Here is a 17,769-nt window from a genome sequence, read left to right as displayed (position 1 = left end):
ATTTATTTCTAGGAGAGAGAGAGAGAGACAGCGTGAGCAGGGGAGGGTCAGAGAGAGAGGGAGTCACAGACTGAAACAGGCTCCAGGCTCTGAGCTGGCAGTCAGCACAGAGCCTGACGCGGGGCTGGAACCCACGAACCGCGAGATCATGACCTAAGCGAAAGTCGGACGCTTAACCGACTAAGCCACCCAGGCGCCCCTGTTTAATTATTTTTTTATGTTTTTTTTTGTTTTTTTTCATGAACGTAGAGTTCAAAAGGAGATTTCTATGTTAGAAGAGCAAGAACTGAAGACACTGTTGAACGTCCTGGGGTAACCCTTTCCTGTGACTGATGTTTCCCTGCCTTTCCCCCCAAAGATGCCACTGCTCAGGGCCAGCCGGATACCCTGCCGCGGGGCATTCAAGTAGGAAAGGCACCTGAATCTCTGTCCCTTGTCAGTGAAGTGAGTCAGGATGGATTGAACAGCTCGTGGAAAATGGAGCTGATTTTAACTTCATCCACGAGCGTAGTCACCGTCCTTTGTTACCCAAAACTAAACAAAGAAACCAGCCTAGAGTGATAAAAAGCAGAGTGTGTGGCTCTAGGTCATCTTAGATAACTAACCCCAAGTCAGACTTACCTGCCAAAGAACACAAACAAATAAACACTGTTCTCCATGAGCTCCTCAAAGAGAATTTGGCTTGACTCTTCTGTGCAACCCTCCTTCATAAGAATTTTTAACAAGGTTGGAAAAAGATTCGGTAGAAATGATACAGACTTTTCACTTTTGAGCTCTATGGTAAGAATCTGGGTGGCCATTGACACATGATGGTAAGGAGACAGGAATACAATAAATGTCTCCTGTTTCACGACTAACAATTTCATTTACCTTTTTCCTTTCATTACCTTTGGAACTTCTGTGTGTCTTTTAGTTTTATTTATTATGCTACCTCCTTTAATTCTGAATCTTCCTTCAGAAAATATCAGACCTCTAGGTAACCATCCTGGAGTAAGAACACACAAACATATGCAGCTGAACAAGAAAACAATGGAATTGTACATGAAAACAAAGATGACAACAGAAAAAGAACAATATCATATACCTTCACCTAGTTTTAAAGGGTCATTCGGCATAGATATAAATTAATCAGTTGTACCTCCTCTCCAGGATAGAAACACAATTTATGGGGAAATGAATAATTCAGCTGTCATTCTTTCATTTCATTACACATTGGTTCCTGTGGTTTTGTTTAATTACACATTATTAATAACAAGTATTTGTTATTAATACTTACAAACTATTTTAAGATACTTAATTTGATAAAATATTACTACTTCCTGTGAAAATTAACTGATTTCTCCTTAAAAGTCTGCCATCATAACAGGTTGTTTTATATCAATCTATTGCCCTTAAGAATTTGGAAAATTTGGGGCGCCTGGGTGGCTTAGTCAGTTAAACGTCCGACTTTCACTTAGGTCATGATCTCGTGGTTCGTGGGTTCGAGCCCCGCGTCCGGCTCTGTGCTGACTGCCAGCTCAGATCCTGGAGCCTGTTTCAGTCTGTGACTCCCTCTCTCTCTGACCCTCCCCTGCTCACGCTGTTTCTCTCTCTCCTAGAAATAAATAAAAACATTTAAAAAAAAAAGAATTTGGAAAATTCAAAATAAAAGAATTCTTTTGTGATTAAACAAAAAGACTTTGTTTTACTGATTTTAAAAATTAAACACCAGGTTGTTAACATATAGTGTTATGATGGTTTCAAGAGTAAAGTTAGGTTTTCATCTCTTCATAGAACACCCAGTGCTCATCCCAACAAGCGCCCTCCTTAATGCCCACCCCCCATTTAACCTGTCCCCCACTCAACAACCCCCCAACAATCCTCAGTTTGTTCTCTACGTTTAAGAGTCTCTTATGGCTTACCTCCGTCTATGTTCTTATCTTATTTTTCCCTCCCTTGCCCTAGGTTCATCTGTTTTGTTTCTTAGATTCCACATATGAGTGAAATCATATGATATTTGTCTTTCTCTGACTCACTTATTATGCTTAGCAGAATACACTCTAGTTCCATCCACTTTGTTCAAAATGGAAAGTACACTTTTTGATGTCTGTTTTGTAGTATTCTACTGTGCATATATATACCACAACTTCCTTATGCATTCATCAGTCGAAGGACATTCGGGCTCTTTCCATAGTTTGGCTACTGTTGATAGTACTGCTATAAACACTGGGATGCACGTGTCCCTCCACATCAGCATTTTTGTATTCTTTGGATAAATCCTAGCAGTGCAATTGCTCAATCTTCACCCAACTCTAGTTTTAATTCTTTGAGGAACCTCCATACTGTTTTCCACAGTGGCCGCACCAGTTTGCATTCCCACCAGCAGTGCAAAATAGTTTTCCATGGGTATCTAGCTCTGTCGAACACAAGAGGAAAGGGCAAAAGAAATGTATGTTTCTGGTATTTAATATGATGAAAGAAAATGACCAAGGATATTTTAAATTAGTTTTTACTGAATGATTTTACAAAATCTCTTCCCACATCTACTCTTTCTTGTCATGTATTTTGCACAGCCACAGCCATGAGTTCCCAGTTTAACAGGAGGTTCTGTGTGTTAGAACAAGAGAAACAGAATTCACTCCCTTCAAGTTTCAGTGTATCCTGGACATTTCCATGGATTTTTGTCGAAGGTGCTCACTAGGGACCTGAGTGCTGGGTCAGAGCTACTCAGTAGCATTGATTTCAGACTTCTTGCACCCAGAGGTCCAGCATTGGAGAATGCTGCCCTTTTGACCCCCAACTTTGTGGGGTTATGTTCTGGAAGGCGTGGAGATGAATCACCCAAATTGGAAACTTGGATTGTGAGAAAAAGAGTAACAGTGAGAAACGTGTGTTTTCTTTTGTTACAAATCAATGTCTGAAACAGCTACTCTTACAACGTATTCCTTAGGAATCTTCAGTTTCAGACAGTTTGTTATTCTCTGCAATATACAGGTAAAATCTTTAAAAGCCTCTTTTCTGGCTGTTGTTTTATCACATAATCTGTTGCCCTGAAATACGCAACACACGTAACTTTCTGTAGAATTGATCACATAGGCTGCACATGTTTCCTATACCCCCGTAGACAGAAACTGTGATGCTCTTTTTTTTTTTAAATATTTTTATTTATTTCTAGGAGAGAGAGAGAGAGAGACAACGTGAGCAAGGGAGGGTCAGAGAGAGAGGGAGTCACAGACTGAAACAGGCTCCAGGCTCCGAGCTGGCAGTCAGCACAGAGCCTGACGCGGGGCTCGAACCCACGAACCGCGAGATCATGACCTAAGCGAAAGCCGGACGCTTAACCGACTAAGCCACCCAGGCGCCCCGAAACTGTGATGCTCTTAATTCTAACAGACCACCCTGTGCCCTGGACACCAAAACTGCCCACTAGCCAAATTGGTCATCAGGCCTTGACACAAATGGTTACATATGGTGAAGGGAAATGTGGGGTGTGTAGGGGTGACAGAGCAGCTCTGTGTGTCTATACTTGACCATCAGCAGCTGACTGAGAAACAATCTTACACAGGTGGGTGTTGCTGTAGTTTTCTGTGTGTTGTAGGAGGAGATTAGTTTGGGATCATTGACACTGGAAGCATGAGTGTGACATGGAAAGGTAGTGCTACAGGAGGCACTTCTGAGTCTGTGTCCTGTCACAGATGGGGAGTAAGAGACTCTCCCACGTTGCAGGCATGTGTGCTATACCCTTTCTGGGTCCAAACAGCCCAAACCCAAGCTGTTTTGTTGAAGCTCAGACACACACAGAGGCCTCCTCCCTCCATGGACACTAATGGAGGAACATCCTGATTAAAGATCCGGTGACGTCATTGTCAGAGAACTGAGATCAACCCAGCCAATGAGGACACCATGAACCAGAGGCCAACTGGAGGGGATTCGTGCCCCTGAAGCCCCTGGATTATGTGTCTGTCTCTTCAGAACAACTACAATGTTTTACCCAACTAGTAAAATTCCAGAATGATGTTTTCCAGGAAATGATTTTCCCCATTGGTGAGAGATCCCTGCCTGGGGACCCCATGACCAGGATTGGAGGCAAGTTCCCTTCCATTGGGTTTAGCATCTGTCTTTGACCTTAAGAAGAAATCACCTTTGTGTCCCTGACGCTGGGACAAGCTCATCCCCTTCTGGAGGACTGTTCTGGCCCTGGGACCTGGTGACATGAAGTCAGGTGGCTTCAAGTGGGGCCCAGAGCAGAGGAGGGCGCTGCAGCAGGTCTAGCTCCCGGTGCAGTCAGCCTGACCCTGGGGCCAGTAAGGAGACAGAGGCCTTGAACAGTGACATCAATCAACCATAGGGACATAATTTATCCTTGGAGGATGCTGTGCTGAAGATCATAAAATACACATTCCCTCAAAGCATTCGCTGTGATAGAGCACAATGTGGGCCAGAGGATACGTCAATAAAGTTAATATGGATACAAGTCATAAAACCTTATTCAATGAAAACAGGGAAATATATTCAGACCAGTAACAGAAAGTTAATCAAAAAATTCCCAAATGTTTAGAAACTAAGTAAGAACTCACCAAGTAAAAGTCGGATCCAGAAAGAACAAAAATGGACACTAGAAAGAACAGAAATGGAAACTGGAAAGTTTCCTGAGTTGAAAGAAAACACCGTTTACCAAAGTTTGTGGGAGAGAAGAAAGCAGTGGGTTTATAGGTCTGAATCGATAACGATGAACACGCATCCTAGCAAAGGAATTTCAAACCCATCACCCAGGCTGCCATGCTGTGTGGTCTCCAAGAGGCTTCATTTCTGTATACGTTTTCCCACAGACTGTCTAAGCAACCAGAATTGAAACATTAGATCTAATTGTACCTGCCATGATATTCATTATCTTGGAAGAGGCAATCATCACAAGTACATTTTATTTTCTTAACTAGGGACAGGATTAGATGTGTGTGGATTTAATCACTCTTGCTTCTGTCATGTGTGTGAGGATCTAACGGCATGACCCATGCGTAGGTCACGATTCACGTTGAAGGTCACGATTCTATTGAAGGGAATGTACCCAATGCATGAATTTCCTATGTTTTCCCCAAAAATATATTCTTCAGGGTCATTTGCAGTTAATGAGCACATCAAATGAAAAGATGGCAGTCATTTAGTGTACAAAACCTTTTCTTATAGCAACAGAGCTCCAAATCATTATGTCCAAAGCAATGTTTATGTTCAATATACTTAGCACCCTTACCATTGAGGAAAGAAACATCTCTTATATTCTGGATTTTGTTTTGATGTAGAAAGGTAACTTTTATCTCCATCATTCCTTTTTGCTGTTTAGTGTCAAAAATCCACGTTTAAAATTGCAAGAACCCCTTTTTCCTTCAGAAAAAATGCAATAGAGGTAAATCAAAGAATCTTGGCACTGGGAAATTACATTTGCAGAAAATTTTCAAAAGGCTAATTTGAGTTTAGCAGAATTAAGCATTGTTGCAAATCTTTCTCATCCATTCTCTAGGGGAGGGTGGCTTGCGTGGGGTGCTCTCTTGAATATATGAATGGAGGGAATAGGGAAAGCAGAGAAATGAGAAAAAGAGAGAGAGTGAAAATACCAACATTACCAATATTATCAAATATGATTCTATGGAAAATATACCTCACCTTATTCATCTCCAGTATGCATTAATCTGTCACTAAATATGTGATTTGTCTGGTAACTAAACTGGTGACATTTAACTGAAAGCACAGGCAGCAGGACCCGAGGTTGGGGCGGCACTGTCATTGGCTCTTCCCTGAACCCTGACCCTTTTCTCAGTACAGGATCCTTGCATTTCCCTGCTGGTTCTGCCCTCAGGCTGTGCCTCTGAGGGGCCTTACTGCACAGCTGCAGGCTGTCCCCAGGTCTCCAGGACCTTCCTCTCACACAGACTCAGACAATGTTCTGTGCGTTCCCCAGAGAAACTACCAGCTGGGGCAGCTTACCGCCCAAGAAGGGAGGTTTGTGTTCAGGGCTGACCCACTGTGCGAGAATTTTGTAGAGCTTGCTGGCAGTAATAAACTCCAACATCCTCAGCCTCCACTCTGCTGATTCTCAGGGTGAAATCTGTCCCTGACCCGCTGCCACTGAACCTGTCTGGGACCCCAGGGTTCTGGTTCGAAACCTTATAGATCAGGCGCCGTGGAGACTGGCCTGGCTTCTGCAGGAACCAGTACAGATAGGTGTTTCCGTTACTGTGCAGGATGCTCTGACTGGCCCTGCAGGAGATGGAGGCTGCCTGTCCAGGGGTGACGGGCAGGGACAGAGGGGTCTGGGTGAGCACAATGTCCCTACTGGATCCTAAAGAAAGGACAGAGAAGTGCCAAGTTAGATACAAATATTTTTAGCAAGTTTCATTGTTTCCATCTCATTTATTTAGCTAAAATACGACTTTGTGTTTCTCCCATTACTCGTGACTTCCAGCAGGCACCGAAAATGCACAATCACAATAATGAACCTGACATCTGTGAAGTGGAGAGAGGTCTCTAATCATCGCTGACTCAGTCCCCACCACCTTCTGTGTCACAGTCCTTCACTAGTACACAGACCGTTGTTCCTTCTGGAAACTTCTTCACTCTCACAGATCTAAACCTCACCTGCTCCACCTCGGAGGACAAGTCACACATGTCTGACACGCACACAGAATACACCTGGGGACAGTGTTGTCCCCTGAACTCACACTCCCGTCCTGGCTCTCCTTTCCCACTCCCTCTGGCCTTACCAGGGAACCAAAGCACTAGCAGCCCCAGGAGGTGAGCAGGGAACCTCATATTGAGAAGTTGACCTGAAGAATCCTGACAAGTCAAAGCCAGATTCTATCTAACCCTTTGTCTAGACTTTATAGGGAAGGTCCTCCCTGGGGGACACTATGCAATTCTCCTGGTGGGTGCAGCAGTGTAGAAAGGGCTGGAAGGTTGTGGAGGGGCCTACCTTTGAGCAAAGTGCAATATAAGTCTTCTTGTTTGGAAGAAAACCTATAAAGTCAAGTCCACACAACCTGCAGGAGTGAGAACGTGATGATCCCACATGACTGTGGGTCATGCAGGGACTCAGTGCTCAACACCTGTGCTCAGAGACAGCGTCGAAGGCGTGGCAGATTGTGTGCTCAGAGGCCATCTCAGGGGGAGGTGGTGAATGGCCTTCAGAACTTTGTGGTCCTCTGTTACCGCCGCTGCTGCTGCCGCTCTGAGAGACTCAGCCTCCTGGGTGGTTTGCTTTGGGGCTGTGACACTGCAGCGTCCCCCAGTGTCCTGCTCATCAACATGGGCAGCTTCCCCCAACTCCATACCAATGACCGTGGGATGGATGAGGACAATTTAGGATGGACATGTGTGTCCACTGTGAATGTGAGTGGAAATACACCGACACCTTGTTGTTTTTTTCTAACTTTTCTTTAGGTTTATTTATTTATTTTGAGAGAGGACAGAGAGGCAGAGAGAGCACAAGCAGAGGAGAGGTATACAGAGAGAGGTAGAGAGAGAATCCCAAGCAGGCTCTACACTATCACCACTGAGCCTGATGCAGGGTTCGGACTCACCAACCGTGAGACTATGACCTCATTTGCAGTTGGACGCTTAACCGACTGAGCCACCCAAGGACCCCTATCAACTTTTACTTCTAAAGCACTGTGTTATGGCAGGTAATTGACATGAGCCCAAGTTAAGTCAGATATAATGTTTGAGCACTATTTTAATTGAGGTCTACTCAAAGCATATAATTTATTTATATTTTCAGTGGAACATACAATAGAAGTTCATTTTTAGGTAAGACCTTGTTCTGTAAAATTAACGTATTTACCTATTGCATGAAATGGATTTTGAAAATATTATACCAAATTTGTCATTGCCAAAGTAATATTTAGGCTGGGGCATCTTAAAATGATCCCTTTTGAGAAAGAAACTTCATATAACTCTCTACACTTGCTGTGGTCTCTGTACATTCTATGCTCTGCATCATTCAGCTTGATTTGTTTTCTCAGAACCTACGGTGGAACTCGAAGAACTCCCTTTTTGTCTCAGAAAAAGGTCATTGAGACAAATAAAATCTTCCTGGATAGGACTTTCTGTGTGTGCATGTTGCATGTCTGTCTGTCTGTGTGCGTTGTTGTTGTTGTTGTCGTTTTACAGAAGTATGGAGATACACAATGTGACATTGGCTTCAGGTGTACGACCTAGATTCAGACAAGCCCATACGCTATGCTGTGCTCACAGGTGTAGCTGCCGTCTGTCCCCACGGACACTATGACAAGAGCACTGACTGTGTTCCCTGTGCTTTCATCGCAGTGACTTACTCGTTCTGTAATCGGAAGTCTGTGCTTCTCATTCCTTTTAAGCCATTTTTTCCATCTCCTTTGCCTGCTTCCTATCTGGCAACCACCAGTTTGCTCTCTGTATTCATGTGTCTGTTTATATGTCTTTTATTGTTTTTCCTTTGTCTTGCTTTTTAAATTCCATATATAAATGAAATCCTAATCATATGGTATATGTCTTTCTCCGTCTGACATCGGTCACCTACCATAATACTGTCATGGGTTGTTGCAAATGCAGTACTTCATTCTCTTCTACGGTGAGTGACATCCATTGTGTGTAATGACCGCATCTTCTTTACAGGAGCAGAAGCTCATCTGTGCTATGAAGTTACAACAGCGTGTTTAGGTCCTTGAACACCAAACGCTCTGACAAAGTGTTCTCTGCCATGTTTGCTGTGGGAATAGTGTGCATGGAACGTTGTCAGAAGAACATTGTACAAGAGGGATTTGTGTCACTGGTAATGAAGAAGTTGAGAACGTGCAAAAATGTGAAATGATATATGCACGATACCAAATATTATTGTATTGAAAAAAGCAAAACTTGTTAGCTCCAAATGTATTCAACTTGTGTTGTCACAAATATGCTTCCGTTTGCTGACTCTTCAGTCACAAATGAGTCACCTCTCGTGATATCATATTTGCTCTGATGATAAAAGACTCTTTGTACACTAGGAATCCAAACTTTTCCTGATTGTTCTCAGTTCATCCCACCTGACACCTGACACCAGCTTGTCAAGATGTTCCCTCAAACATGTCAATGGGATGGGAACAGAAGTATTAAAAAGGTGACATAGAAAAGTGGGTAAATATCTATTTCTTACTATTGCCAGATCTCCTTTTTAAAAATAGACCCATTGGCCGAAACCCAGTATGTATATAACTTGTGTTCCACATTCTGCTCCAGGGGTCTGCCTGTCATGCTGACTGAATTGATGACAGGAGTCCAAGCAGGGAGACTTGGGAAGGGTTTTCAGTCACCTGTGCCTATTCCCATGACCACCTGCTCCCAAGGCCCTCGGATCCCTTCAGACCCTGCTGCTTCAATCAACAAGGACATGCCGTTTCCAGGGCCTCGCTGTGTGGTGCCTGAGCTGCAGCCGAGGCCCCTGTGACCCAGAGCCTGCAGCTGCCACCTAGTCCCCTGGGGCCTCTACTGTCTTCTTCCTCAGACTCAGGATGTGCGGTGCCTGCTCCCCAGACCAACAGCACGTGTGGGCAGCGGGGCCGTGATAGGAGGGAGGTTTGTGTTCGGGGCTGAATCACTGTGTGAGGAGCGTGTGTACCTTGCTGGCAGTAACAGACTCCAACGTCCTCAGCCTCCACCCTGCTGATTCTTAGGGTGAAATCTGTCCCTGACCCGCTGCCACTGAACCTGTCTGGGACCCCAGAGGCCCGGTTGGAAGCCCAATAGATCAGACGCCGTGGAGACTGGCCTGGCGTCTGCAGGTACCAGAATAAAAGGCTGTCTCCATCACTGTCCTTGAGACTCTGGCCCTGCAGGAGATGGAGGCCGGCTGTCCAAGGGTGACGGGCAGGGACCCCGGGGTCTGAGTCAGCACCACATCCCCACTGGATCCTAAGGGAAGAAGAGAGAAGTGCAAGGTTATGTCCAAACTTTGTGAGGAATGTTCACAATTTCCCGTTTGCTGATTATTTCAGACTTAAAAATAGCATGGTACACGATTTTGAGTCGGGACTCAAAACTTTCTAATTTCAAGAAAGAACCAGAGATTTGCAGGACATAAAAGGGTCTCTAGCAGTTACCTAAGCCACCCCCCTTTGGTGCTTAAGTAATTAGCAGAGTACACATATGTCCTGTTCCTTCTTGAATATTCCTCTCTTTCAGATCTAACGTTCACCTGCCACGTCCCACAGGGCAAGACCACACAGCCCTCAGGCCAACAAGGTTTGTGTGGGAAGCAGTGTCCCCTCCGAGCCCCCCCACCAGCCCGATTTCCTTCCTCTTTGGGCACTCTGCCCTCACCTGGCGTCCAGAGCAGGAAGAGCCCCAGGAGCTGAGCAGGAAACCTCATCCTGAGAGTTACGTGGATGAGCCCTGCTAAGTCCAGACACCTTGAGAGCTGATCTTTTATTTCAGACTTGCAAGGGAAGGGACACTATGCAAATCCGCTGTGGGTGCAGCCATGTATAAAGAGCCAGCAGGATGGGGGTATGACCTCTCATGTGAACAAAGTGACAGAAAAGATTTTCTGTGTTTGGAGCAAAACTAATCAAGATACAGTCTCTGCTTCCTGAGTGGGAGAAGAGACATATTCAAATGTTTCATTCTGTTTCCACTGTCATATTTCTAGTTCTTTAGCTTTTTCTCAGGTACAGTTTACACTTCTATGTGAAAAGATTGACCTTAAATGGGCAGAGCAATCTCGAGAAAGAAGAACAAAGCTGGAAGTATCACGATCCTAGATTTCTAACTAGACATCAAAGCTATAGTAATCAAAACAGTACGGTACTAGCACAAAGCATAGATACATAGATCAATGGAACAGAACAGAGCCCAGTAATAAACCCTTGTTTATCAAGTCCATTCATCTGTGACAAAGGAGGCAAGGATATACAATGGGGGAAGGCTCTTCAAAAAACAGTGCTGGGAAATCTGGACACCTACATGCAGAAGAATGACACTGGACCCATTTCTTGCACCACACACAAAAATAAACTCAAAATGCATTAAAGACCTAAATGTGAGACCTGAAGCCATAAGTACCTAGTGCTGGGTGCCGCACCGGCCTCGCTGGATGACACAGTCACAGGGGGGAAATAGCAGCGTTTGCATCGCTCTTGCCATGAGAAGCGACAACTGGTATCTCCTTCTGCTACTACTGGCTTATGTTGGAAATGAGCTGCTGGTATTGATCATGCCTCACAATATTCTAAATCAGACTGAGATTCCCCACACAGGTACGTCCTGAGGCAATGCATACTCCTGACTCTTCAAAAGAGATTTCAAATTTTTTTTTTTAATGTTTTTTTTTTTTTTTTTTTATGTCTAGGAGAGAGAGAGAGAGACAGCGTGAGCAGGGGAGGGTCAGAGAGAGAGGGAGTCACAGACTGAAACAGGCTCCAGTCTGGAATCCAGAGGCCGCCCAAGGTTTCGTCGCCCAGCACTTTAGCAATGCGGTGACTGCAGAGGAGACCTGGAGTCCTCAGAGATTCAATCAGTCTGTACATGCAACACATTTTATTTTACCCTCTCAGTGGTGATGTCTGCTGTTGTTTCTGTCTTTTCTGTCCCGCTGGCCTTCCCCACGCCTCTGGGAAGGGCCGGGAACACAGGGTGACACGTGCACAGGAAAGCAGGACGTCAGGTTCTCAGTTCTGGTTGGATCTCAGCTTCACTGCATTTAATGATCTTGCCTGGCTCCCTGGTCTAGAGAAATCAAGAGCTCCCACGTCCATTGCTAGTGACCCCCAGAATTTTCTCCAAATAACTGCAGGGACTGGAGGTAGTTCCCGAGAGGTCTGCTGTCTGCTGGTGGAGAAGGCTGGATGCAAGTGCTAGGCCCTGTGAATGAAACTCCCTAAAGCATCAGGTCAGAAGATCTTGACCACACCAAAAAAATAAAATAAAACTCTGTACGTCACTTAGAGAGCTGATAGTTCTGTTTGTGTATGTGTTTTGTTTTACTTATTTTAAAATTTAAATCCAAGGTAGGTAACATATAGTGCTATACTGGTGGCAAGACTAGAATTTAGTGATTCATCAATTAAATATAACACCCAGTGCTCATTCCTGCAAGTGCCATCCTTAATGCCCATCCCCCATTTGGCCCATTCCCTCACTCAACACCCTTCCAGCAACCCTTCGTTTGTTCTCTACATTTAAGAGTCACTGTGGTTTGCCTTCCTCTCTGTTTTCATCTTATTTTTCCATCCCTTGGCCTATGTTCATCTGTTTTGTTTCTTAATTCCACATATGACTGAAGTCACATGAGATTTATCTTTCTCTGACTGACTTATTAGGCTTAGCTTAATACTCTCTAGTTTCATCCATGTTGTTGCAAATGGCAAGATTTCATTCTTTTGATTGCTGATAATATTCCATTCTCTCTGTCTCTGTCTCTGTCTCTGTCTCTCTCTCTCTCTCTGTGTGTGTGTGTGTGTGTGTGTGTGTGTGTGTGTATCTTCTTTATCCATTCTTCAATTGATGGGCATTTGGGCTCTTTCCATAGTTTGGCTATTGTTGCTAGCACTGCTATAAACATTGAGGGGCATGTGCCCCTTTGAATCAGCATGTTCGTATCCTTTGAATAAATACCTAGAGGTGTCATTGCTTGGTCTTAACCCAGCTCATTTTTAATTTTCTGAGGAACCCTCATACTGTTTTCCAGAGTGGCCTCACCAGCTTGCATTCCCACCAGCCAGTGCAAAAGTGTTCTCCACTGGTATCCAGCTCTGTTAAAGACAGGAGGAAAGGGCAAAAGAAATGTATGTTTCTGGTAATAAATATAGTGGAACGAAAGGATCAAGGCATAATTTTAAATTATTTTTTTCTGCATAGTTATGGAAAATCTCTTCCCACGTATACTCTTTCTTTTCATGTATTTTGTGCAGCCAAAGCCATGAGTTCCCAGTTTAGAAGAAGGTTCTGTGTGTTAGAACAAGAGAAACAGGATTCACTCCCTTCAACTTTCAGTGTATCCTGGACATTTCCATGGACTTGCATCGAAGGTGCTCACTAGGGACCTGGGTGCTGGGTCAGAGCAGCTCACCAGCATTATTCCAGAAGTTGTGACCCCAGAGCTCCAGCACTGGAGAATGGTGCCCTTTTGACCCCCAGCTCTGTGGTACTTTGTTCTGGCAGGCTTAGAGACGATCACCCAAACTGGAAACGTGGATTGTGACAAAAAAAGGAACAATGAGAAACATGTGTTTTCTTTTGTTACCAATCAATGCCTGAAAAGTCTACTCTTACAAAGTATTCTTTACAATGCTTCAGTTTCAGGCGGTTTTGTTATTTTCTGTGAAATTAATGTAAAATCTGTAAGAGTCTCTGATTCTGGCTGGTGTTTTATCACATAATCTGTTTCTCTGAAATACACCACACAGGTAACTTTCTATAGAATTGGTTACCCAGGCTTTATGTCTTTCCTATACTCCCTGTAAACAGAAAGTGTGATGCTCTTAATTCTAACAGACCATCCTGTGCCCTGGACACCAAAAGTACCCATGAGCCAGGTTGGTCAAAGCAGCCTGGACACAAATGGTTACATCTGGTGAAGGGACATGTGGGTTGTGTGGGGGGGACAGAGCAGCTCTGTGTGTCTATACTTGACCATCAGCAGCTGATTGAGAAAAAATCTTATACAGGTGGGTGTTGCTTTAGTTTTGTCTGTGTTGGAGGAGATTAGTTCAGGCTCAATGACACTAGAAGTGTGAGCGTGACGTGGGAAGGCAGTGTTGCAGGGGGCACTTCTGAGTCTGTGTCCTGTCACAGGTGAAGAGTAAGAGACTCTCCCCCATTGTGGGCATGTGTGCTGTACACTTTGTGGGTCCAAACAGCCCAAACCCACTCTGTGTTGTTGAAGCTCAGACACACACAGAGGCCTCCTCCTTCCATGGAGACGAATGGAGGTACATCCTGATTAAAGATCAGGTGACGTCATTGTCACAACCGAGATCAACCCAGCCATTGAGGACACCCCCAACCGTAGGTGACCTGGAGGGGAGTTCCGCACCTGAGGCCCCTGGGATTAAATGTGTCCAACTCTTCGGAACAATTACAATGTTTCACCCACGAGGGGATGACTCCCGGGTACAGGGAGGTCGGAGAGGCTCATGCATGTGTTTCATCCTCTGAGCAGAGAGGTTCTCTCAAAGCCCTGAGAGACCAGGTATGCTTACCCACCTGACTTTTCTGAATCCCAAGACCTTACTCTTCCTCTCCTGATTATGAATCTATATCCAACTATTTGTCTTAGTTCTGTTTCCTTTTTTTGAAATCAGTATAAAAAATCATATACAAGTACACAGTTCATGTGCTGGAGATGAAGGCATTTTGTCTGTCAGTGTGAAACTCTGCTGTGTGCAGACTAACCGGGCAGAGTAAGATAATCACTCTATTGCCATCCGAGCTTCTCTGCCTGGTAAGTTTTCACCTCCTCTAAGACCTGCCCTAGGCTCGCCCTGGCAGAAAGGGAAGTCTCTGCTCCAATGGTCTCAAAGTCACAGCTTGTCTGCAAATTTAATAATTGCTTACACCGCCTGTTGGGACCTTGTAAGAAACCCTGGTTTGCTTGAGACATAGGATTCTAGCCTTTTTTTTTTTAATGTTTTTTATTTATTTCTGAGAGATAGAGAGAGACAGCATGAGCAGGGGAGGGTCAGAGAGAGAGGGAGACACAGTATCCGAAACAGGTTCTAGGCTCTGAGCTGTCAGCACAGAGCCCGACGCGGGGCTCGAACCCACGAACTGTGAGATCATGACCTGAGCCGAAGTCGGACGCTTAACTGACTGAGCCACCCAGGTGCCCCAGGATTCTAGCCTTTTAAACTTAAGTTGAAGTTCTGTTGAACAAAGAATTTGAGACTTGGAAGAGAGAAATTGAATTTAGTATTCCCGGGAAAAAATAATTTTGTTTCTTTTTTATTTAGAAAAGCTAATCTATTTGCAGAAAAATGGATACTATAAGCTGCAAATCTCAAGTTCACTTTTTCTTCCATATTCAGCTCTTTCAAGAATCTACAAAATGCTTAAACAAATTTTGAAGAAGTGAATATTAGATGATCTGGAATAAGCAAGATCAGATTAAATCACTTAAAGTGATTTTTAAAAATTACCCGAAATTCCCTTTGACCCTCTCCTTTTATTCATTTCTTAACACAAATTGAACTTCAGACCAAGAAAGAGGCAAGAGCTGAATGGAGTATTCAGTGGCCACTGACCATACAGGTTCCGTCTGCATGAGTAAATGAAGAGAGCGACAGAGTGACCTATGAGAGCCACAGCTGCACACCAGTGACCTTTACATCCATTTGGCCTTTTGTAGCAGGAGCCCAGGGGCACCCAAGGTCCAAGTGCTGCTGGAAGCTTCACCTGCCTTCACTTAGTAGTGCTTCCAGAAATTGCATGTTGATCTCCTAAAGCACCTACTCAGCCTTGCACAGAATAAGGATCAGAAATAAAAGAAATTGTGGTAGGAACCCCTCCCTAAGGAGAACGAAAAAAATTGAAGAAGAGAGAAGAGAAGACTTCAAGGTCACCTAGATATGAGTCCAGCTGCCTACATCCCCCATGTTCCTGTAAACTGAAACAACTTAATCAGACTACATGTTTATGTGTACTACCATATATGGGAGACAAAGAAATAGAAAATGCATAAAAAACCCTATACCATATGGTGTGGGCCGCTCAGTTCTTTTGGGTACGAACCCAACTGAGCGGTGCCGGCAAAATAAAGTTGCTTCCTGGAAAGAAAAGTCTCGGTGTCACGACTCTCTGAGCGAGAATCCTGCAACAAAATAAAATACAAAATAACATAAAAATAGAATGAATGAGTTCTGAGTCCTCTGGAGCAGTCACATGATGGAATTACGAGATTTCACAAAAAACTGTAGGCTGTAAAAATTGATGAGAAACTGCCTCGGGCACATTTTCCCCCCACATTTCCTATTCTTACTCTAGTGAGTGGGGATCAACCTCAACCCAAAGAGCGGCTCTCTTATGGTCTAGCATTCCAGCAGCCCTCAGTAAAATTTTAGACTCATTATTTCCATAAAATATTTTTCCCCATTGGTGAGAGATCCCTGCCTGGGGACCCCATGACCAGGATTGGGAGCACCTTCCCTTCCATTGTGTTCGTTGTCTGTCTTTGCCTCTCAGAAGGAATCACCTTTGGTGTCCGACGCCGGGACAAGCCCATCCACCTCTAGGAGGACTGGTCTGGCCCTGGGACCTGGTGACATGAAGTCAGGCGGCTTTGAGTATGGCCCAGAGCAGAGGAGGGTGCTGCAGCAGGTCCAGCCCCCGAGTGCAGAGAGACCTGTCCCTGGGTTAGTGAGGACACTGAGGTCCAATTCAGATAGATGTTTCCGTTACTGTGAAGGAGGCTCTGACTGTCCCTGCAGGAGATGGAGGCCGGCTGTCCAGGGGGGACGGGCAGGGACAGAGGGGTCTGGGTCAGCACAATATCCCCACTGGATCCTAAAGAAAGGAAAGAGAAGTGCCAAGTTAGATACAAATATTTTTAGCAAGTTTCATTGTTTCCATCTCATTTATTGTAGCTAAAATACGACTTTGTGTTTCTCCCATTACTTGTGACTTCCAGCAGGCACCGAAAATGCACAATCACAATAATGAACCTGACATCTGTGAAGTGGAGAGAGGTCTCTAACCATCGCTGACTCCCTCCCTACCTTCTGTGTCACAGTCCTCACCAGAGCACAAGCCCTAGTTCCTTCTAGAACCTTCCTCAGTCTCACAGATAGCACGTACATCTGGGGGCCATCTCTGGAGGAGGGTGGGAGGGTGTGAATGGCCATCAGAGCTTTGTGGTTTTCTGTCATTACTGCTGCTGCTGTCGCCCTGAGAGGCTGAGCCTCCTGGGGACGTTTGTGTTTGGGGCTATGACACTGCAGTGTCCCCCGGTGCCCTCTCATAGACATGGACAGCTTCCCCCGACTCCACACCAGTGACCGTGGGATGGATGAGGACCATTTAGGATGCACGTGTGTGTCCACTGTGAATTTGTGGAAATACACTGATGCATTGTCTTTTTTTTTTAAACTTTCTTTAAGTTTATTTATTTATTTTGAGAGAGAGGCAGAGAGGCAAAGAGAGCACAAGTAGAGACGGAGCATAGAGAGGTCGAGAGAGAATCCCAAGCATGCTCTACACTATCACCAGTGAGCCTGATGCAAGGCTCATACTCACTAACCTTGAAACTATGACCTGATCTGAAGTTGGGCGCTTAACTGACTGAGCCACCGAGGGGCCCCTAAAACATACTTTTACTTCTAATGCACTCTGTTATGGCAGGTAATTGACATGAGCCCAAGTTAAGTCAGATATAATATTTGAGCACAATATTTATTGAGATCTACTCAAAGCATGTAATTTATTTACATTTTCAATGGAACATACAATAGAAGTTCATTTTTAGGTAAGACCTTGTTCCGTAAAATTAACGTATTTACCTATTGTAGGAAATAGTTTCTGACCATATTACCAAATTTGTCATCTCCAAAGTAGTGTAGGTGATCTTTAAATGATCCCTTCTTGGAAACAAACTTTATATCATTCTTACAGTTCCTGTGGTCCATGAGGTGCATTCTATGCTCTACAGTATTCAGCTTGTTTTGTTTTCTCAGAACCTCCTTTTGAATTCTGAGAACTCCCTTTTTGTCTCAGAAAAGGGTCATTGAGACAAAATCCTCCTGGATAGGTTCTGTGTGTGCACATGTGTATATTTGTGTTTGTGTGTGTTGTTGT

General features: G+C 44.4%; 1 gene segment (V, D, J or C); it reads right to left on the bottom strand.

Annotated features, from left to right (window-relative positions):
- Positions 1-10,371, bottom strand: part of LOC120231556 — a 19,898-nt gene extending 9,527 nt beyond the window's left edge. Inside the window, 2 exon segments of the V gene segment in view lie at positions 9,816-9,897; positions 10,306-10,371. Of these exon segments, the coding sequence occupies positions 9,816-9,897; positions 10,306-10,354 (131 nt within the window).
- Between the last annotated feature and the right edge of the window lie 7,398 nt (positions 10,372-17,769).

Source organism: Hyaena hyaena, unplaced genomic scaffold, assembly GCF_003009895.1.
Source record: "Hyaena hyaena isolate Hyena2069 unplaced genomic scaffold, ASM300989v1 scaffold_57, whole genome shotgun sequence".
NCBI classification, from domain to species: Eukaryota; Metazoa; Chordata; class Mammalia; order Carnivora; family Hyaenidae; genus Hyaena; species Hyaena hyaena.
The sequence above is the reverse complement of the archived record's forward strand: the minus strand, read 5'-3'. Positions and strand labels throughout refer to the sequence as shown.